At 49.9% G+C, this 23833-nt stretch overlaps 1 protein-coding gene across 1 annotated transcript in view; it reads left to right on the top strand.

Moving 5' to 3' along the window:
• The window catches only part of MPP1 (MAGUK p55 scaffold protein 1), a 173320-nt gene that overhangs the window by 91505 nt on the left and 57982 nt on the right, over positions 1 to 23833 (top strand). Inside the window, exons 4-7 of the mRNA XM_069648977.1 lie at positions 2449 to 2534; positions 10120 to 10188; positions 17666 to 17862; positions 21972 to 22078. Of these exons, the coding sequence (XP_069505078.1) occupies positions 2449 to 2534; positions 10120 to 10188; positions 17666 to 17862; positions 21972 to 22078 (459 nt within the window). The remainder of the gene's footprint in view (positions 1 to 2448; positions 2535 to 10119; positions 10189 to 17665; positions 17863 to 21971; positions 22079 to 23833) is intronic.

Genomic DNA, 23833 nt, shown 5'->3' with positions numbered 1-23833 from the left:
TTGTCCCAAAATACTGAGCCATACTATCATGTTAGGCCTGCATTTCCTAATTGCCTTATAGGCCAGCCTGAGCCTGCTTACACCTGCCGATGTTCTGTGCTCCCCAGCCCAAGTTGCGTCTCATGTCTGTGTTCCACTGCTAATTGCTGCCGCATGTCTATAACTCTCTACCCCACATTCCCAGTGCTACTGCGTGTCTATATCTCTCCACCCACATTCCATGTGCTGCTGCTGTCTATAACACTCCACCCCACATGCCCAGTGCTGCTGCGTGTCTATATCTCTCCACCCCACATGCCCAGTGCTACTGCGTGTCTATATCTCTCCACCCACATTCCATGTGCTGCTGCTGTCTATAACACTCCACCCCACATGCCCAGTGCTGCTGTGTGTCTATATCTCTCCACCCCACATGCCCAGTGCTGCCACATGTCTATAACTCTCCACTCCACATTCCCAGTCCTGCCACGTGTCTATAACTTCTCACCCCACATTCCCAGTGCTGCTCCATGTCTATAACACTCCACCCCACATGCCCAGTGCTGCTGCGTGTCTATATCTCTCCACCCCACATGCCCAGTGCTACTGCGTGTCTATATCTCTCCACCCACATTCCATGTGCTGCTGCTGTCTATAACACTCCACCCCACATGCCCAGTGCTGCTGTGTGTCTATATCTCTCCACCCCACATGCCCAGTGCTGCCACATGTCTATAACTCTCCACTCCACATTCCCAGTCCTGCCACGTGTCTATAACTTCTCACCCCACATTCCCAGTGCTGCTCCATGTCTATAACACTCCACCCCACATGCCCAGTGCTGCTGCGTGTCTATATCTCTCCACCCCACATGCCCAGTGCTACTGCGTGTCTATATCTCTCCACCCACATTCCATGTGCTGCTGCTGTCTATAACACTCCACCCCACATGCCCAGTGCTGCTGTGTGTCTATATCTCTCCACCCCACATGCCCAGTGCTGCCACATGTCTATAACTCTCCACTCCACATTCCCAGTCCTGCCACGTGTCTATAACTTCTCACCCCACATTCCCAGTGCTGCTCCATGTCTATAACACTCCACCCCACATGCCCAGTGCTGCTGCGTGTCTATATCTCTCCACCCCACATGCCCAGTGCTACTGCGTGTCTATATCTCTCCACCCACATTCCATGTGCTGCTGCTGTCTATAACACTCCACCCCACATGCCCAGTGCTGCTGTGTGTCTATATCTCTCCACCCCACATGCCCAGAGCTGCCACATGTCTATAACTCTCCACTCCACATTCCCAGTCCTGCCACGTGTCTATAACTTCTCACCCCACATTCCCAGTGCTGCTCCATGTCTATAACACTCCACCCCACATGCCCAGTGCTGCTGCGTGTCTATATCTCTCCACCCACATTCCATTTGCTGCTGCTGTCTATATCACTCCACCCTACATGCCCAGTGCTGCTGCGTGTCTTTCACTCTCCACCCCACATGCGCAGTGCTGCTGCATGTCTATAAATCTCCACCCCACATTCCAAGTGCTGCTGCGTGTCTTTCACTCTCCACCCCACATGCGCAGTGCTGCTGCATGTCTATAAATCTCCACCCCACATTCCCTGTGCTGCTGCGTGTCTATATCTCTCCAACTCACATTCCCTATGCTGCTGCGTTTCTATAACACTCCACCCCACATGCCCATTGCTGCCACGTGTCTATAACTCTCCACCCCACATTCCCAGTGCTGCCACGTGCCAGCTGGAGACCTCTAGATCCCTCCTAGGAGGCAGGCAATCCTGAGGAGTGCTCTTGAGGTCCAGTATGAGAGCATTGACCTTCTTTAGAAGAGGTGGGGTGATGGCAAGCATGGGTGTTTGCGGGACTAAGTCATTGCCATGTCATGCACTGATCAGCTTTGAAATGAAGAGGGCAGCGAGAGGCGGTGCAAGGGCTAGTGATCAAAGGTGATGCTTTCAGGGGCTTAAGGATCTTGGCGAGAGGGGGGCGGGGGTCACCACAAGAGGTAAGACTGGGATCCTGGATTGTGGCCGCCATCGTATTGTTGCCCGACGATAGGGCATTGAACATTTCCTGAGATAGGACCGGAGAGACACTTGCCTGTGCTCAATCCAGAACCCACAGAAATTCACAAGCATGCCTTAGAAGAGTTATGTACACGAACATTAGCGTGGTAGTAACCCTGCTAGTGAAGGGTCTTAGCAGCCGGTATCCAGGACTAACCATGTGGGGCCTGCACTTAAGAGCCTTAATCCAGAAGATCCTTCATGGAGCGCGTTTTGGTGAACACCTATGCAGAGTTCTATTTGCCCTGTTGCAGGGGTGGCACTTACTCTTGACTTGGTGATGTTTTTATAAGGCCAGAGTTGCTATGTATGATCTCTGCTGCTCTCCGCGTATGCAACCCTTTTCTTGGTTCTTCTGCTTCCCCCAATGACAGGTTCCCTCCACGTGGGCGATGAGATCCTAGAAATCAACGGGTCGAGCGTTACCCACCATTCGGTGGACCAGCTCCAGAAGATGCTGGTAGGTATCTGCGTGCTGTGTATTTCCCCGCGGAAGGGGGTGGTGGCCTGCAGTGGCAAAGCTTGGCACATCCTTCCTGCTCCTTCCCGCTGCCTTCTGCTTGCTTGCTCTGCCTGCTCCTTCCCGCTGCCCACTCCTTGCTTGCTTGCTCTGCCTGCTCCTTCCTCCTGCCCACTCCTTGCATGCTTGCTCTGCCTGCTTCTTCCTCCTGCCCACTCCTTGCTTGCTTGCTCTGCCTGCTCCTTCCTCATGCCACTCATTGCTTGCTCTGCCTGCTCCTTCCTCATGCCCACTCCTTGCTTGCTTGCTCGACCTGCTCCTTCCTCCTGCCCACTCCTTGCTTGCTTGCTCTGCCTGCTCCTTCCTCCTGCCCACTCCTTGCATGCTTGCTCTGCCTGCTTCTTCCTCCTGCCCACTCCTTGCTTGCTTGCTCTGCCTGCTCCTTCCTCATGCCCACCCCTTGCTTGCTTGCTCTGCCTGCTCCTTCCTCCTGCCCACTCCTTGCATGCTTGCTCTGCCTGCTTCTTCCTCCTGCCCACTCCTTGCTTTCTTGCTCTGCCTGCTCCTTCCTCATGCCACTCCTTGCTTGCTCTGCCTGCTCCTTCCTCCTGCCCACTCCTTGCTTGCTTGCTTGCTCTGCCTGCTTCTTCCTCCTGCCCACTCCTTGCTTGCTTGCTCTGCCTGCTCCTTCCTCATGCCACTCCTTGCTTGCTCTGCCTGCTCCTTCCTCATGACCACTCCTTGCTTGCTTGCTCGACCTGCTCCTTCCTCCTGCCCACTCCTTGCTTGCTTGCTCTGCCTGCTCCTTCCTCCTGCCCACTCCTTGCATGCTTGCTCTGCCTGCTTCTTCCTCGTGCCACTCCTTGCTTGCTCTGCCTGCTCTTTCCTCCTGCCCACTCCTTGCTTGCTTGCTCTGCCTGCTCCTTCCTCCTGCCCACTCCTTGCTTGCTTGCTCTGCCTTCTCCTTCCTCATGCCACTCCTTGCTTGCTTGCTCTGCCTGCTCCTTCCTCCTGCCCACTCCTTGCTTGCTTGCTCTGCCTGCTCCTTCCTCATGCCACTCCTTGCTTGCTCTGCCTGCTCCTTCCTCCTGCCCACTCCTTGCTTGCTTGCTCTGCCTGCTTCTTCCTCCTGCCCACTCCTTGCTTGCTTGCTCTGCCTGCTCCTTCCTCATGCCACTCCTTGCTTGCTCTGCCTGCTCCTTCCTCATGACCACTCCTTGCTTGCTTGCTCGACCTGCTCCTTCCTCCTGCCCACTCCTTGCTTGCTTGCTCTGCCTGCTCCTTCCTCCTGCCCACTCCTTGCTTGCTTGCTCTGCCTGCTCCTTCCTCCTGCCCACTCCTTGCTTGCTTGCTCTGCCTGCTCCTTCCTCATGCCACTCCTTGCTTGCTTGCTCTGCCTGCTCCTTCCTCCTGCCCACTCCTTGCTTGCTTGCTCTGCCTGCTCCTTCCTCATGCCACTCCTTGCTTGCTCTGCCTGCTCCTTCCTCCTGCCCACTCCTTGCTTGCTTGCTCTGCCTGCTCCTTCCTCCTGCCCACTCCTTGCTTGCTTGCTCTGCCTGCTCCTTCCTCATGCCACTCCTTGCTTGCTTGCTCTGCCTGCTCCTTCCTCCTGCCCACTCCTTGCTTGCTTGCTCTGCCTGCTCCTTCCTCATGCCACTCCTTTCTTGCTCTGCCTGCTCCTTCCTCCTGCCCACTCCTTGCTTGCTTGCTCTGCCTGCTCCTTCCTCATGCCCACTCCTTGCTTGCTTGCTCGACCTGCTCCTTCCTCCTGCCCACTCCTTGCTTGCTTGCTCTACCTGCTCCTTCCTCCTGCCCACTCCTTGCTTGCTTGCTCTGCCTGCTCCTTCCTCATGCCCACTCCTTGCTTGCTTGCTCGACCTGCTCCTTCCTCCTGCCCACTCCTTGCTTGCTTGCTCTGCCTGCTCCTTCCTCATGCCACTCCTTGCTTGCTCTGCCTGCTCCTTCCTCATGCCCACTCCTTGCTTGCTTGCTCGACCTGCTCCTTCCTCCTGCCCACTCCTTGCTTGCTTGCTCTGCCTGCTCCTTCCTCATGCCACTCCTTGCTTGCTCTGCCTGCTCCTTCCTCATGCCCACTCCTTGCTTGCTTGCTCGACCTGCTCCTTCCTCCTGCCCACTCCTTGCTTGCTTGCTCTGCCTGCTCCTTCCTCCTGCCCACTCCTTGCTTGCTTGCTCGACCTGCTCCTTCCTCCTGCCCACTCCTTGCTTGCTTGCTCTGCCTGCTCCTTCCTCATGCCACTCCTTGCTTGCTCTGCCTGCTCCTTCCTCCTGCCCACTCCTTGCTTGCTTGCTCTGCCTGCTCTCTCCTCCTGCCCACTCCTTGCTTGCTTGCTCTGCCTGCTCCTTCCTCATGCCACTCCTTGCTTGCTTGCTCTGCCTGCTCCTTCCTCCTGCCCACTCCTTGCTTGCTTGCTCTGCCTGCTCCTTCCTCATGCCACTCCTTGCTTGCTCTGCCTGCTCCTTCCTCCTGCCCACTCCTTGGTTGCTTGCTCTGCCTGCTCCTTCCTCATGCCCACTCCTTGCTTGCTTGCTCGACCTGCTCCTTCCTCCTGCACACTCCTTGCTTGCTTGCTCTGCCTGCTCCTTCCTCCTGCCCACTCCTTGCTTGCTTGCTCTGCCTGCTCCTTCCTCATGCCATTCCTTGCTTGCTCTGCCTGCTCCTTCCTCCTGCCCACTCCTTGCTTGCTTGCTCTGCCTGCTTCTTCCTCCTGCCCACTCCTTGCTTGCTTGCTCTGCCTGCTCCTTCCTCATGCCACTCCTTGCTTGCTCTGCCTGCTCCTTCCTCATGACCACTCCTTGTTTGCTTGCTCTGCCTGCTCCTTCCTCCTGCCCACTCCTTGCTTGCTTGCTCTGCCTGCTCCTTCCTCATGCCCACTCCTTGCTTGCTTGCTCTGCCTGCTCCTTCCTCCTGCCCACTCCTTGCTTGCTTGTTCTGCCTGCTCCTTCCTCATGCCCACTCCTTGCTTGCTTGCTCTGCCTGCTCCTTCCTCATGCCACTCCTTGCTTGCTCTGCCTGCTCCTTCCTCATGCCCACTCCTTGCTTGCTTGCTCTGCCTGCTCCTTCCTCCTGCCCACTCCTTGCTTACTTGCTCTGCCTGGTCCTTCCTCCTGCCCACTCCTTGCTTGCTTGCTCTGCCTGCTCCTTCCTCCTGCCCACTCCTTGCTTGCTTGCTCGACCTGCTCCTTCCTCCTGCCCACTCCTTGCTTGCTTGCTCTGCCTGCTCCTTCCTCCTGCCCACTCCTTGCTTGCTTGCTCTGCCTGCTCCTTCCTCATGCCCACTCCTTGCTTGCTTGCTCGACCTGCTCCTTCCTCCTGCCCACTCCTTCCTTGCTTGCTTGCTCTGCCTGCTCCTTCCTCATGCCACTCCTTGCTTGCTCTGCCTGCTCCTTCCTCACGCCCACTCCTTGCTTGCTTGCTCGACCTGCTCCTTCCTCCTGCCCACTCCTTGGTTGCTTGCTCTGCCTGCTCCTTCCTCATGCCACTCCTTGCTTGCTCTGCCTGCTCCTTCCTCATGCCCACTCCTTGCGTGCTTGCTCGACCTGCTTCTTCCTCCTGCCCACTCCTTGCTTGCTTGCTCGACCTGCTCCTTCCTCCTGCCCACTCCTTGGTTGCTTGCTCTGCCTGCTCCTTCCTCATGCCACTCCTTGCTTGCTCTGCCTGCTCCTTCCTCATGCCCACTCCTTGCTTGCTCTGCCTGCTCCTTCCTCCTGCCCACTCCTTGCTTGCTTGCTCTGCCTGGTCCTTCCTCATGCCCACTCCTTGCTTGCTTGCTCTTCCTGCTCCTTCCTCCTGCCCACTCCTTGCTTGCTTGCTCTGCCTGCTCCTTCCTCATGCCATTCCTTGCTTGCTCTGCCTGCTCCTTCCTCCTGCCCCCTCCTTGCTTGCTTGCTCTGCCTGCTCCTTCCTCATGCCACTCCTTGCTTGCTCTGCCTGCTCCTTCCTCCTGCCCACTCCTTGCTTGCTTGCTCTGCCTGCTCCTTCCTCCTGCCCACTCCTTGCATGCTTTCTCTGCCTGCTTCTTCCTCCTGCCCACTCCTTGCTTGCTTGCTCTGCCTGCTCCTTCCTCATGCCACTCCTTGCTTGCTCTGCCTGCTCCTTCCTCCTGCCCACTCCTTGCTTGCTTGCTCTGCCTGCTCCTTCCTCCTGCCCACTCCTTGCTTGCTTGCTCTGCCTGCTCCTTCCTCCTGCCCACTCCTTGCATGCCTGCTCTGCCTGCTCCTTCCTCATGCCATTCCTTGCTTGCTCTGCCTGCTCCTTCCTCCTGCCCACTCCTTGCATGCTTGCTCTGCCTGCTTCTTCCTCCTGCCCACTCCTTGCTTGCTTGCTCTGCCTGCTCCTTCCTCCTGCCCACTCCTTGCTTGCTTGCTCTGCCTGCTCCTTCCCCTGTTCCTGGCCTAAGGTTGAGAGAAAGGATGCACTAGTGTAGTAAGGGCAGGATATTGTTCTGGAGAAAGAAGAAAAGCAGAAGCTTGTGGCTGATAAGGTGGTAGGCGGGAAAGTGGATTGGAAAGGTATGTGGGACTAGAAGCGGCATAGATGTGCATAGGGTGGGGAATCTGCATAGGGACCGCTTGCTCCTAGTCAGGCATCCTCGTTGGTGTGAGGAGAGGGAATTTGCGGTGATCTTGTGAGCGTTAAAAGAGTGATCATTTTTTTTTGGGAACATACTGTGCTGTATTGTTTCCTGATTATTAAGGTTTATTATTACACAACTCAATGGCCTTCTTTCATCTCCCTTTGAAAGATGGAACGTTGGCAGGATTTACAAGATTCAAAGGTGTGATCTTCTGCTCTCTGCTGGGTGCTCAGGCCACCCGCTGAGCTCCGTTAGCATGGGTGCTCAGGCCACCTGCTGAGCTCCCTTAGCGTGGATGCTCATGCCAACCGCTGAGCTCCCTTAGCGTGGATGCTGAGGCCAACCGCTGAGCTCCCTTAGCGTGGGTGCTGAGGCCAACCGCTGAGCTCCCTTAGCGTGGGTGCTGAGGCCACCCGCTGAGCTCCCTTAGTGTGGGTGCTGAGGCCACCCGCTGAGCTCCCTTAGTGTGGGTGCTCAGGCCACCCGCTGAGCTCCCTTAGCGTGGATGCTCAGGCCACCCGCTGAGCTCCCTTAGCGTGGGCGCTCAGGCCACCTGCTGAGCTCCCTTAGCGTGGATGCTGAGGCCAACCGCTGAGCTCCCTTAGCGTGGGTGCTGAGGCCACCCGCTGAGCTCCCTTAGTGTGGGTGCTCAGGCCACCCGCTGAGCTCCCTTAGCGTGGATGCTCAGGCCACCCGCTGAGCTCCCTTAGCGTGGGCGCTCAGGCCACCCGCTGAGCTCCCTTAGCGTGGGTGCTCAAGCCACCCGCTGAGCTCCCTTAGCGTGGCTTCTCAGGCCAGCCGCTAAGCTCCCTTAGCGTGGGTTCTCAGGCCACCCGCTGAGCTCCCTTAGCGTGGATGCTCAGTCCACCCGCTGAGTTCCCTTAGCATGGATGCTCAGGCCACCCGCTGAGCTCCCTTAGCGTGGGTTCTCAGGCCAGCCGCTGAGTTCCCTTAGCTTAGGTTCTCAGGCCCCCCGCTGAGCTCCCTTAGCGTGGATGCTCAGGCCACCCGCTGAGCTCCCTTAGCGTGGGTTCTCAGGCCACCCGCTGACCTCCCTTAGCATGGGTTCTCAGGCCAGCCGCTGAGCTCCCTTAGCGTGGGTGCTCAGGCCAGCCGCTGAGCTCCTTTAGCGTAGGTTCTCAGGCCAGCCGCTGAGCTCCTTTAGCGTAGGTTCTCAGGCCAGCCGCTGAGCTCCGTGAGCGTGGGTGCTCAGGCCACTCGCTGAGCTCCCTTAGCGTGGATGCTCAGGCCACTCGCTGAGCTCCCTTAGCGTGGATGCTCAGGCCACCCGCTGAGCTCCCTTAGCGTGGGTGCTCAAGCCACCCGCTGAGCTACCTTATCGTGGATGCCCAGGCCACCCGCTGAGCTCCCTTAGCGTGGGTTCTCAGGCCACCCGCTGAGCTCCCTTAGCGTGGGTTCTCAGGCCACCCGCTGAGCTCCCTTAGCGTGGATGCTCAGGCCAGCCGCTGAGCTACCTTATCGTGGATGCCCAGGCCACCCGCTGAGCTCCCTTAGCGTGGGTTCTCAGGCCACCCGCTGAGCTCCCTTAGCGTGGGTTCTCAGGCCACCTGCTGAGCTCCCTGAGCGTGGATGCTCAGGCCAGCCGCTGAGCTACCTTATCGTGGATGCCCAGGCCACCCGCTGAGCTCCCTTAGCGTGGGTTCTCAGACCACCCGCTGAGCTCCCTTAGCGTGGATGCCCAGGCCACCCGCTGAGCTCTCTTAGCGTGGGTTCTCAGGCCATCCGCTGAGCTCCCTGAGCGTGGGTGCTCGGGCCACCTGCTGAGCTCCCTTAGCGTGGTTGCTCAGGCCACCCGCTGTGCTCCCTCAGCCGTTGGAGAGCTCACAGTGAGATGTAGGATGACGTGTTGTACAAGACTAGGGTATTAATTGGGCTTTTGGTGGAGGAGCAGAGGGTGGTTGGCGCTGAATATGCAGATATCACACCGGGCACACTTGAGTTGTGTGTTAACAATGTCAGGCGAGAGACTATGATAAATGACTGGGGCACAGCAACCTTGTAGCGGATTGGAACAACAAGAATCATGTAGCGAGGGGGTGATGAGTAGGACATGGCGCTATGAGTAGAGTACACACGATTCTATGGCCACGTCACAAATTTACATTAAAGGCTCATCAGGCAAAAGGCGCCTGAAGTAACCCATTGTGTCTTTCTTGGCAATACGGCCAATCTAGTGCCATTTTGGAAGTGATCCGCTTGGTTTCAGGGAGAATGCTTCTGGTGGGTGGATTAGGAGGGTTCCATGTGATTTGTTTGGATTACGGAAAATCAAGGGAAATGTGTGATCTTAATATTGGCAGCATTGAGCGCCAGGAAGTACAGTGCCAGAACAGGACAGGACAGGAAGCCTCTGTAATGGTTGTATACTAATTGACCTTTTCACAATTGACCTCGGGAAAATTGACCCTGGGAGAATTGACCTAATTTAGAAGGCCCCCACCCAATCCAAAACCCCTGCAACCGCCCACCTAATCTCCTTATATCATTTATAATCCAAAACCAACCCAATACATTTATAAAATAACTAAAATAATATAAAGGTCAATTGTGCAGAAGGTCAATTAGGACCACTATAATTAGGTCAATTGTGCAAAAGGTCAATTGTAAAAGGTCAATTTTGGTAATACCTCCGTAATAGCCTAGCATTGGGTCGTGCCATTGTCCGGCTCACCGCTTCAGTGCCAATTTCATTCTGATCATTTCCACTCGACTCCACCACTTTGCTATCTCCTGCCTGTATTTTTCGCCCTGGTCCTGCGTGACCCAGTGCATCTGAACCACTATACTACCATCTTCTCTCCTCTGGTCACTCTACGGTCAATCCTCACAATCGGTCACAGATGATTACTGCCCTCTTTCCACTAACTTTTCTTTGCTGAAACTTTCTACCCTCAGGCTATCACAGACCAACCACCCCGGGTCCCCCTGGTTTATTGTCTTATAATTTCTGTTTGTGTTTTGTCTTTTAGAAAGAAACCAAAGGAACAGTCTCACTGAAGGTCGCCCCGAACCAGCAAAGCCGCCCGCCGCCTTTACAGGTACTTCATACGCCTGCATGTGCTGTTTGGACCTTCCACCACTTCCGTGGACACACAGCGCTCCAGTGCCAGGCCCAAATCCAGAGGCATTGCTCACATCACATTTCAACAGCAGTGTGTCATGATGGAGCCAGATGGTTAAATTAAGTCACATATGCTGAAAACTCACTGCAAAGGTTCATGTGAAGCTCTCTCGCAGACAACCAGAGGGCGGTGGGGTCTATTTGACCTGAAACATTTTACCTAATCACATTTGATCGAATTTATTTGACCTTTTTCTTTTGGGGTAAAATATGGGTGGAGACCCTGTGCATTCCCCCCCCCCATCATCATTTCGCCTCAACCTAATCTATACCCTTACACACCCCATATATATTTTCAATTCAATTTGACCGAAAAAGGTCAATAAAATGTGATCAAAGGTTGGAGGTCAAATGTTTTTAGGTCAATTATGCTAATACCCACTGGAGGGGAAACCTTTAAACACTCACTCTGGAGCAGTACACCTGCACCTTTTCACTTTTCCTAAAAGTGGCTTTGCCACATTTCCTTGGAGACCCCTATTCTAAGGACTCATGAGAAACACAAATATCTTGTATACCTAATGAGGGGTATTAGGTCCCTCATTGTGAGGGCAAACCTTGTACCCTTGCGGCGGGTGCTTTATTGGTTGCTGACAACTTTTACCTAATGTTAGGAGGTACAATCCTGCTGAGCCCAGGGGTTAACTCACTGGTGAACCCAGGTGAGTCCTATAGAGCGTCATAGCTCCTCTGGAAGAGGGAATGTAACACACATGTAACCGGCTCAGCCAGCGCGAATCCCAAGTCCACATGATCAGATGCCCAGACAAGGCTGGTTTGTGGATCTGATGTCTCGATTCACTTCTGAATCCCCATCTGTGTGCAAATGCCCAGGAAACTGCCCACCTAGTTTTGGTGTGGCCATTTCAGTCCCCCGGTGACCTGGTGTCCACCAAAAGATTTGAATAGAAGCAACCTTCTGATTGGGGCCAGCCCCCATCCACATTACTGTGAAGGTAGGGACTCTGTCCCAGCTACTTGAGGACCCTTGGGGACTAGGCTTAGAACATGGGAAAAGGCAACGCTGCTTGAATCCAAGATGAATCCATAGTCCAGATGCTGCTGGAAATCCAAGCTGGATCCATAGTGCAGACGCTGCTGGAAATCCAAGAGGGATCCATAGTCCAGATGCTTCTGGAAATCCAAGACGGATCCATAGTCCAGATGCTGCTGGAAATCCAAGCTGGATCCATAGTCCAGACACTTCTGTAAATTCAAGCCGGATCCATAGTCCAGACACTGCTGGAAATCCAAGCCGGATCCATAGACCAGACGCTGCTGGAAATCCAAGCCGGATCCATAGTCCAGATGCTGCTGGAAATCCAAGCCGGATCCATAGTCCAGATGCTGCTGGAAATCCAAGACGGATCCATAGTCCAGACGCTGCTGGAAATCCAAGACGGATCCATAGTCCAGATGCTTCTGGAAGTCCAAGACGGATCCATAGGCCAGACGCTGCTGGGGCCTCCAACATATGTACTAGAGAGCAAGCCTGGTGGTCACTTCCCAGGACCTGGCAAGGCGCATCCTTGTTGAAGACTCGAAACAGGAATTCTGGCTTGCCCAAATCCTGACATTTGAACCAACACATCTGTTAGCTGAGAGAGAGAGAGGCTGTGCTCACATTTCAACAGCAGTGTGTCATGATGGAGCCAGATGGTTCAATTAAGTCACATATGCTGAAAACTCACTGCAAAGGTTAATGTGAAGCTCTCTCGCAAACAACCAGAGGGCGGTGGGGTCTATTTGACCTAAAACATTTGACCTAATTCATTTGATCGAATTTATTTGACCTTTTCCTTTTGGGCTAAAATATGGGTGGAGACCCTGTGCATTCCCCCCCCCCCCCATCATCATTTCGCCTCAACCTAATCTATACCCTTACACACCCCATATATATTTTCAATTCAATTTGACCGAAAAAGGTCAATAAAATGTGATCAAAGGTTGGAGGTCAAATGTTTTTAGGTCAATTATGCTAATACCCACTGGAGGGGAATCCTTTAAACACTCACTCTGGAGCAGTACACCTGCACCTTTTCACTTTTCCTGTAAGTGGCTTTGCCACATTTCCTTGGAGACCCCTATTCTAAGGACTCATGAGAAACTCAAATATCTTGTATACCTAATGATGGGTGTTAGGTCCCTCATTGTCAGGGCACACCTTGTACTCTTGCGGCGGGTGCTTTATTGGTTGCTGACAACTTTTACCTAATGTTAGGAGGTACAATCCTGCTGAGCCCAGGGGTTAACTCACTGGTGAACCCAGGTGAGTCCTATAGAGCGTCATAGCTCCTCTGGAAGAGGGAATGTAACACACATGTAACCGGCTCAGCCAGCGCGAATCCCAAGTCCACATGATCAGATGCCCAGGCAAGGCTGGTTTGTGGATCTGATGTCTCGATTCACTTCTGAATCCCCATCTGTGTGCAAATGCCCAGGAACCTGCCCACCTAGTTTTGGTGTGGCCATTTGAGTCCCCCAGTGACTTGGTGTCCACCAAAAGATTTGAATAGAAGCAACCTTCTGATTGGGGCCAGCCCCCATCCCCATTACCGTGAAGGTAGGGACTCTGTCCCAGCTACTTGAGAACCTTTGGGGACTAGTCTTAGAACATGGGAAAAGGCAACGCTGCTTGAATCCAAGAGGGATCCATAGTCCAGACCCTGCTGGAAATCCAAGATGGATCCATAGGTCAGTCGCTGCTGGAAATCCAAGATGGATCCATAGTCCAGACGCTGCTGGAAATCCAAAAGGGATCCATAAGCCAGATGCTGCTGGAAATCCAAGCCGTATCCATAGTCCAGATGCTTCTGGAAATCCAAGACGGATCCATAGTCCAGACGCTGCTGTAAATCCAAGCTGGATCCATAGTCCAGACGCTGCTGTAAATCCAAGCTGGATCCATAGTCCAGATGCTTCTTGAAATCCAAGACGGAACCATAGTCCAGATGCTTCTGGAAATCCAAGATGGATCCATTATACAGATGCTTCTGGAAATCCAAGACGGATACATAGTCCAGACGCTTCTGGAAATCCAAGATGGATCCATAGTGCAGACGCTTCTGGAAATCCAAGACGGATCCATAGTCCAGACGCTGCTGTAAATCCAAGCCGGATCCATAGTCCAGATGCTGCTTGAAATCCAAGACGGATCCATAGTCCAGATGCTTCTTGAAATCCAAGACGGATCCATAGTCCAGATGCTTCTAGAAATCCAAGACGGATCCATAGTCCAGACGCTGCTGGAAATCCTAGATGGATCCATAGTCCAGACGCTGCTGAAAATTCAAGCTGCATCCATAGTCCAGATGCTTCTGGAATTCCAAGACGGATCCATAGGCCAGACGCTGCTGGGGCCTCCAACATATGTACTAGAGAGCAAGCCTGGTGGTCACTTCCCAGGACCTGGCAAGGTGCATCCTTGTTGAAGACTCGAAACAGGAATTCTGGCCTGCCCAAATCCTGACATTTGAACCAACACGCCTGTTAGCTGAGAGAGGCTGTGATCTTCCGCCAGTGAAGACTACAACCTAATGGAGCAAGAGTGGCCAAGTGTAAAGTGCTGAGTGGTGTTTTCCTACCAGAGTGTTGTCCAGGAGCTCCCCTTCAAACTTACAATACCCCAGCATTAGCACGCCCCCTCCAGTGCAGTCCTTTCTTTTTTAAGGCAGCGCAGAGGCTGCTCCCAGATGTGGCTGGATCCCCAGATCTTCTGAGACTGCAGTTAAGGTTCATAACAGATTGTTCCTAAATAGCTCCCATCTAAATAGCTCTTGAAGAACCGTCCATACTCATAATTCGGGCTCATCCCAACCTGTCTGTCTGTTTTATTGTTTGCTTTCATGCTGAGTCTGCCTCACCTTACAACCCTAAAAAACAATGTTTCCTTCTTAACCTGCCCTGTGGTGTTGGTTTGTTTTGCGTACATATTGAGTATGAGTTTTGAGGGTAGCTATTTTTAATGTACCCTTATCATACAAACATGATCATACACAACAGTGACTTCATTCTGCGGCTTGAAATATCCGAAGCTCTCTAACCTCGAAACCACAGAGGCTTTTAACAGTCCTTCTGGGGAACTATACAACCTTCTTGAGTGTTTGATAACCTACTTATACACTTGGGTTTATAAGGAGCCCTCTATTATACACTTGGGTTTATAAGGAGCCTTCTACTTATACACCTGGGTTTATAAGGAGCCTTCTACTTATACACGTGGGTTTATAAGGAGCCTTCTAATTATACACTTGAGTTTGTAAGGAGCCTTCTACTTGTACACCTGGGTTTTTAAGGAGCCTTTTACTTATACACTTGGGTTAATAAGGAACCTTCTACGTAAACACTTGGGTTTATAAGGAGCCTTCTACTTATACACTTGGGTTCATAAGGAACCTTCTACGTCAACAATTGGGTTCATAAGGAGCCTTCTACTTATACACTTGGGTTCATAAGGAGCCTTCTGCTTATAGGCTTGGGTTCATAAGGAGCCTTCTACTTATACACTTGGGTTCATAAGGAGCCTTCTACTTAAACACTCCGGTTCATAAGGAGCGTTCTACTAGTACACTTGGGTTAATAAGGAGCCCTCTACTTATACACTTGGGTTTATAAGGAGCCTTCTACTTATGTGGGTTTATAAGGAGCCTTCTACTCATACACTTGGTTGTATAAGGAACCTTCTACGTAAACACTTGGGTTTATAAGGAACCTTCTACTTATACACTTGGGTTCATAAGGGACCTTCTACGTAAACACTTGGGTTTATAAGGATTCTTCTACTTATACACTTGGGTTTATAAGGGGCCTTCTACTTATACACCTGGGTTTATAAGGAGCCTTCTACATATACACTTGGGTTCATAAGGAACCTTCTACCTAAACACTTGGGTTCATAAGGAACCTTCTACCTAAACACTTGGGTTTATATGGAGCCTTCTACTTATGCACGTTGGTTTAGAAGGAGCCTTCTACTTATACACTTGGGTTTGTAAGGAGCCTTCTACTTATACACGTGGGTTTATAAGGAGCCTTCTACTTATACACTTGGGTTTGTAAGGAGCCTTCTACTTATACACTTGGGTTTATAAGGAGCCTTCTACTTCTACAGTTGGGTTTATAAGGAGCCTTCTACTTCTACACGTTGGTTTATAAGGAGCCGTCTACTTATACACTTGGGTTTGTAAGTAGCCCTCTACTTATACACGTGGGTTTATAAGGAGCCTTCTACTTATACACTTGGGTTTATAAAGAGCCTTCTACTTATAAACCCACGTGTATAAATAGACTGCTCCTTATAAACCCAGGTGTATAATGTGCCCTCTACGTATACACTTTGGTTTATAAGGAGTCCTCTACTTATACATGTGGGTTTATAATGAGCCTTCTACTTATACACATGGGTTCATAAGGAGCCTTCTACTTATACACATGGGTTTATAAGGAGCCTTCTACTTATACACATGGGTTCATAAGGAGCCTTCTACTTATACAAATGGGTTTATAAGGAGCCTTCTACTTATACACATGGGTTTATAAGGAGCCTTATACTTATACACATGGGTTTATAAGGAGCCTTCTACTTATACACATGGGTTTATAAGGAGCCTTCTACTTATACACGTGGGTTTATAAGGAGCCTTCTACTTATACACTTGGATTTGTAAGGAGCCTTCTACTTATACACTTGGGTTTATAAGGAGCCTTCTACTTCTACACTTGGGTTTATAAGGAGCCTTCTACTTCTACACATTGGTTTATAGGGAGCCGTCTCTACTTCTACACGTTGGTTTATAAGGAGCCGTCTACTGATACACTTGGGTTTGTAAGGAGCCTTCTGCTTATAGGCTTGGGTTCATAAGGAGCCTTCTACTTATACACTTGGGTTCATAAGGAGCCTTCTACTTAAACACTCCGGTTCATAAGGAGCGTTCTACTAGTACACTTGGGTTAATAAGGAGCCCTCTACTTATACACGTGGGTTTATAAGGAGCCTTCTACTTATACACTTGGGTTTATAAAGAGCCTTCTACTTATAAACCCATGTGTATAAATAGACTGCTCCTTATAAACCCAGGTGTATAATCCGCCCTCTACGTATACACTTTGGTTTATAAGGAGTCCTCTACTTATAAACCTGGGTTTATAAGGAGCCTTCTACTTATACACCTGGGTTTATAACGAGCCTTCTACTTATACATGTGGGTTTATAATGAGCCTTCTACTTATACACTTGGTTTTATAAGGAACCTTCTATTTATACACTTGGGTTCATAAGGAGCCTTCTACTTATACACATGGGTTTATAAGGAGCCTTCTACTTATACACATGGGTTTATAAGGAGCCTTCTACTTATACACATGGGTTTATAAGGAGCCTTCTACTTATACATGTGGGTTTATAATGAGCCTTCTACTTATACACATGGGTTCATAAGGAGCCTTCTACTTATACACATGGGTTTATAAGGAGCCTTCTACTTATACACATGGGTTCATAAGGAGCCTTCTACTTATACAAATGGGTTTATAAGGAGCCTTCTACTTATACACATGGGTTTATAAGGAGCCTTCTACTTATACACATGGGTTTATAAGGAGCCTTCTACTTATACACTTGGGTTTTCTTCAAGATAACCTACCTCCTGCTCTTTATAAAGTTGTACCTAAATAGAACACCATATAAAATGTACTTACCTTAACTATAGTGTGCAGATTCCTTTTATTCATTACCCTGCACCGACTCCACCCCCCCCATCCCTTCAGACTGCCTGGCCTTGGTTGCTTGAGCCGCGCTACCACTAGGTAAGGAATGGCTGAGTGAACCCTATGGGATTGGATTCCACTGGGATTTGAGCTTCAGGTTACACACATAACCTGCATCCTCACTTAGCTTTCAACTTTGATTTCATGTTAAATTGGGCCAAGACTGTAACTCGTCTTGTACTAGACATGGGGCAGCTCAGCCAGTTGTTGGTTAAGCGATACCTGTTCACTTTGCTTGCCTTATTCTTCCCCACATGGCCAGACACCGCAGAACTCCTGGATGCACCAGTAGTGTCCCTCTCTCACTTTGCTGACAGCAGCATAGGGCCTCTAAGAGTTTGCATGCACAAATGCCTCCACTCTCATCTCATTCACTGCAGGTGTACATAGACAGAACCTCAAAGACTCTACGTGGTGATCACACTCCACTCATTAAGTGAGACTGTGCACAGAGAGCGGCTTCTAGGGATTGTGCACAAAAGGGCACACGCTCCCATCTCCTTCGCTGTAGATGTACGCAGCCCCCAAGAGGCTGCATGCAAAAGAGCACCCTACCTCATCCCATGACCTGCACATGTGCATATAGGCTGCACACACAAAGGCCCTCACTCTGATCTCTATCCCTGCAGATGTACATGAGAGCCCAGTTCAACTACGACCCCATGCAGGACAGCCTCATCCCCTGCAAGGAGGCTGGGCTGAAGTTTAAGACTGGCGACATCATCCAGATCATCAACAAAGACGATACCAACTGGTGGCAGGGCCGGGTGGAAGGTTCCGCAACAGAGAAAGCTGGCCTGATCCCCTCTCCTGAGCTACAAGAGTGGTACGTTCCGAGACTAACTTTTTCTGTACCGTATCCTGTCGCTGTGTACTCAGACATTTCATCAAGCTCTCATGGTCTAGTTTATTGTATTCAACTCTGTTGTTAATTTTTAAAAAGCACTGGCATAGGCAACAGGTTTGGCTTTTGTGTAGGAATGGGTTCGGTATTTGGCAGGCACTGCATAATGGTACTAACTGACCATAAAATGGAAACAGACAAAAAATGGTGCGGTTACCAGCGCCTGGCAAATTCCTATATAATACCTCTACAGAAGCCCACACTGTTGGCTTTGCCAATGCTTGTTCCTAACAGGACTTCAGTGCAAGGCACATCTATCAATCAAGTGGCTGAAGGAACACTGGTTGAGTCATTTCTATTACACCAGTAGCACATTTACAACTGCAACTAAGCCATTACTCTTCAACAGACTGCTTAGACAATACCCGGGCAGGCCAGGGTTTGATGTTACTGCTTGATAGAGCTTGCTCAAAGAGATCCCAGGAGGATGTGTTTTGGGCAGGTAGTGCGTGGGAAGGTGGATAGGGATTAAAATGGCCACAGGTAATGGGTGGGCACATCTCCAGACAGCACCAGCTAGTTTCAGCTTATAGGGGCAGCTTTAGTGCCACCTTATTGTCAAAATTAAAAAGGGTAAGTAGCACAAAGAGGACAGTTTAAACTTACACTTGCATGTAAGCAGTACTTTCCATGCAAACTTGATCCTTTTAGGGACGGAGTGTATATTAGGCATGTAAATCTGGGAGGAGCTCTCCCTAAAACAACCGTAAAGGTAATCCGCCATGTCTGTGCATGGCAGCCAACATATACATGAATCCCAATGGATTCCTCTTGGTTTTTGCAGATGGAAAAACTAGGCAGAATTCCTAGTTATCTCGAACCTCTCTGCCCACATGTAAACACAGTGTGGGCAGATATGCACGTGGATTTGATTAATTGAAAAGTAGGGGGAGAGTAATGCAGACTTCAGGCTTTGCCCCCAAGATCCACATATCAAACCTATGAAAATCGGACCTGTCAATATTTACTGGTGGAGATCGAATCTCTGCCAGTTAACTATAGCATGCTTCCCACTCCAGGAAGTTGGAACCCGGCCCTTAACAAACGTACTAGATTCGACCCTACCAAGCACCACAGAGCCAACCAAAACAACCCCAGACGTAGCAGGAAACACACTCAACATTTAGATTACCGAAGCCCTAGACCACCTAGCACCAGTGAAACCTTTCAAAGCCACACTGAAAAAACGGTCCCCAAAGTGGTTCACAGAAGTGCCGAAAGAACTAAAAAAAACAACGCAAATGGAAAAAACCTGAAGAGAATAGTACAACCGTCAAGACAAAATAAAATACCAAAGACGGCTCAGACCATACAAATCAACAGTGCTCAAAGCAAAAATAAAAATACTATGCCACAAGAATTGAATCGGCAAACACTCCACAGAAGAAACTCTTAAGAATCATCAATGAGATGATAAAACCCCCATCCTGCAAGAAAGCGGCCATCCTGACACAAGCACTATGTGACCACATCACAACCACCTAAGATCAAAAATAGAAACTGTCCTACAGTCCATCAACACTACCTGCGCTAATACAATCAGAAACGCTGAACCACAGACAACAGGTGAAACACTGACTACAGCAAGACTCGCCTGCCTCAAACCAATTATCGAAGACATCTTCTCCACACCGATCAAGCACACCAACCTTGCAGGATCTCCATGGGACCTCTACCCACCAGCCATCTTCTAAGAAATCCTCAACCACAGAAACCCAGCAACACACTTCTGGAACCTAATGTATCTGTCACTCAAAACAGGAATCGTACGAATTGCCTTCAAATCAGCACACATCAAATGACTGGTAAAAAAGGAATCAGCAAGCACAGAAGACCCAAACAACTACAGACCAATATCCAACTTGCCCTACCCAGCCGAAGATCCTGGAGAACCATGTATACAAGATCCAACTCAAATATGTCGAAACAAACGAAATACCGGACCGGTCACATGTCGGCTTCAGACCAATGAGAGGAACAGAATCGGCTCTCCTATCGATATAGGACGACCTGAAAATAAATGCAGACAACTAAGCCCAATCGGCCCTCAGGCTACTGGACATATCTGCGGCTTTTAACACATTTAACCACAGAACTCTAATAAAAAGACTGATGGAATGTGGCATACAGTAATCTGCACTAAGGTGATTAACCTCATTTCTAACAAATCCAAATGAAAGAACCTGCTTACCGCCGTTCATCTCAAACACCAAAAACATCTCCTGCGGAGTTCAGCAGGGATCCAGCCTCTCTCCCCTGCTTTTCAACATCTACATGTGCCCCCTGATGAAAATTATTCTAACCCACGGACTAACCGCCTACAAATATGCAGACGACACACAAGTGATTGTGAAGACGACCATGATCCAGGAACAAGAAAACTCCCTTAACAACTGCCACACAGACATCTACAACTTGATGACAATGAACAACCTCAAACTGAACCCGGCAAAAACGGAAATAATGTTCTCACCCACAGAAAACAATACAATCAACCCACAACTGGACTTGCCGGCCACCATTGGAACACAACCGGAGACTTCCAATGTAGTAAGTAACCTATGACTACTCAAGGACAACGGACTATCCCTGGAATCGCAAGTCAAGGCAATCACTAAAAAGTGCATCTAACTACTAAGATTACTCAGAGGACGGCTCTCATAACTCCCATACCTCTCCTTTCCTCACAGACAATGATATCCCTAATACTAACAAGGATTGACTATGCAAAAAGCCTCTACCTAGAAATCTTGGAAAGACTCAGCAAGAAACTCCAAAGGGTCCAAAACATAGCAGCCAGGATTCTACTAACATTAATCAGAAGAGACCACATCACCACAGCTCTGAAAAGCCTTCACTGATTACCAGTAAAAAAAGAAACCTCATCAAATTCAAAGCCCCCCTGCATCTCCCACAAACCTTTACACAGACAAGAAGCCGAATACAAGTCAAGATCAGCCACTAGCAGCCAAGAAGGGACCTAAGCTCAAGTGACGACCTACAAATAGAGGCAAAACCATACGAAAAAAGGAATTTCTGAGGAGCAGCATTGTCACGCCTAATTGCTAGCCTTTGGAACACCATGCCCAAAGAAATTGGAACCACAGAAGGCCAGATCACCTTCAGGAAACAACCCAATAACTGGTTATTCAACAGTCAAGGACAAACGCAAAGGGACATCGACAGCGTAAACATTGCAGACCAAAATAAACACAGGGACATGGCAGGGACATGGCCACAGATAACAGCAGCAAAATCAGAGGGCCAGAACACTGCACCGTCCATTCCTCCCCAACCCAGCCATGCCCAACAACTAGAGTGATTAAAATAGGCCCCCCAATAAACACACAGATTTCGGGATAACACCCACACGTGATTTATGCACCAAGCAAAGCTCACACAGGTAAGGCATTAAAGTCTAAGCATCACACAACTTGCCCACCCACCCAACTAGGGCCACCCGGACGAGCACCACTTAGTCAATTTATTATAACACCAGCTGTGCACCCATACAGCAGCCAACCGCACAACAGGTCCACACCCAACTGCGAAGAGTAATCAGGGACACCCTAGGTACAATCAACCCTCTGCCACCAAACCGGCAGGGGAAGTCAGCCTCCAGTCCCGGAGAAGAGGCCAGACTTGCCAACAAATCACAACCAAGAATGTTGGTAGATACCATCGAGCGGCAACCAAAGACTCAAGCCAGAGGCATTGTCAAACCGACCGACTTACAAACCCATTTCCCCCCTTCTTGCTCCTCCAATGTAACCAACTCCTCTACACATGACTAGGGGCTAGCTTGTGAACAAGATGGATGGGATAGTACTTTCCTCTTGCAGGTCTGCATTGCTTCTGCTCCTGGGAAGCCGCTTCAGAGATAGAGGGCCTCCTAAGCCTCAGATGTCTAGTGCTTGGTGTGCAGTATGAATGCTCACAGGGGGGCCCAAGTCAGGTCGAACTCTTGAAGATGTCCATGAGGCCACTATGCCATGCACCTCACAGTGGTACTTTCTGTGCATTTATTTCAGGCGAGTGGCGAGTACTAGCCAGACAAACCCCAGCCAAGGACAGACGTGCAGCCCGTTTGGGAAAAAGAAGAAGTGCAAAGATAAATACCTGGCCAAGCACAGCTCAAGTAAGATGACCACTCTGCGTCCTTCACCTGGCTTAACGTGAAGCTCACCATCTTTACTACGATCTCTCAGCATTTCCGTGTTCTAACCTGAAGCCCACCATCTTCACTACTATCAGCCTTACCCTGTTCTAACCTGAAGCTCACCATTGTTACTACTATCTCTCAGCCTTTCCCTGTTCTAACCTGAAGCTCACCATCTTTGCTACTATCTCTCAGCCTTTCCCTGTTCTAACCTGAAGCTCACCATCTTTACTACTATCTCTCAGCCTTTCCCTGTTCTAACCTGAAGCTCACCACCTTTACAAGTATCTCTCAGCCTTTCCCTGTTCTAACCTGAAGCTCGCCATCTTTACTACTATCTATCAGCCGTTCCCTGTTCTAACCTGAAGCTCACCATATTTACTACTATCTCCCAGCCTTTCCCTATTCTAACATGACGCTCACCATCTTTACTACTATCTCTCAGCCTTTCCCTATTCTAACCTGAAGCTCACCATCTTTACTACAATCTCTCAGCCTTTCCCTGTTCTAACCTGAAGTGCACCATCTTTACTATCTCTCAGCCTTTCCCTGTGCTAACCTGAATTTCACCAGCTTTACTACTATCTCAGCTTTTCCCTGTTCTAACCTGAAGAGCACCATCTTTACCATCTCTCAGCCTTTCCCTATTCTAACCTGAAGCTCGCCATCTTTACTACTATCTCTCAGCCTTTCCCTGTTCTAACCTGAAGCTCACCATATTTACTACTATCTCCCAGCCTTCCCCTGTTCTAACCTGAAGCTCATCATCTTTACTACTATCTCTCAGCCTTTCCCTGTTCTAACCGGAAGCTCACCATCTTTACTACAATCTCTCAGCCTTTCCCTGTTCTAACCTGAAGCTCACCATCTGTACTACTACCTCCCAGCCTTTCCCTGTTCTAACCTGAAGCTCACCATCTTTACTACTATCTCTCAGCCTTTCCCTATTCTAACCTGAAGCGTACCATCTTTACTATCTCCCAGCATTTCCCTGTGCTAACCTGAATTTCACCATCTTTACTACTATCTCAGCTTTTCCCTGTTCTAACCTGAAGAGCACCATCTTTACTATCTCTCAGCCTTTCCCTGTTCTAACCTGAAGCTCCCATCTTTACTACTGACTCTCAGCCTTTCCCTGGTCTAACCTAAAGTTCCCATCTTTACTACTATCTCTCAGCCTTTCCCTAACCTAACCTGAAGCGCACAAGCTTTACTACTTTCTCTCAGCCTTTCCCTGCTCTAACCTGAAGCGCACCATATTTACTACTATCTCTCAGCCTTCCTCTTGTTTAACCTGAAGCTCACCATCTTTACTACTTCTCTCAGCCTTTCACTGTTTAACCTGAAGCTCACCATCTTTACTACTACCTCTCAGCCTTTCCCTGTGTGAACCTGAAGCTCACCCTCTTTACTACTATCTCTCAGCCTTCCCCTGTTCTAACCTGAAGCTCACCATCTTTACTACTATCTCTCAGCCTTTCCCTGTTCTAACCTTAAGCTCAACATCTTTACTACCATCTCTCAGCCTTTCCCGGCTCGGACCTGAAGCTCACCATCTTTACTACCATCGATCAGCCTTTCCCTGTGCGAACCTGAAGCTCATCATCTTTATTACTACCTGTCAGCCTTTCAGTGTTCTAACCCTAAGCTCTCCATCTTTACTACTATCTCTCATATTTCCTCTGTTTTAACCTGAAGCTCACCATCTTTACTACTATCCCTCCACCTTTCCCT

Source organism: Ambystoma mexicanum, chromosome 2q, assembly GCF_040938575.1.
Source record: "Ambystoma mexicanum isolate Mex_15411 chromosome 2q, UKY_AmexF1_1, whole genome shotgun sequence".
Lineage (NCBI taxonomy): Eukaryota > Metazoa > Chordata > Amphibia > Caudata > Ambystomatidae > Ambystoma > Ambystoma mexicanum.
This window is presented reverse-complemented; position numbering and strand designations above follow the sequence as displayed.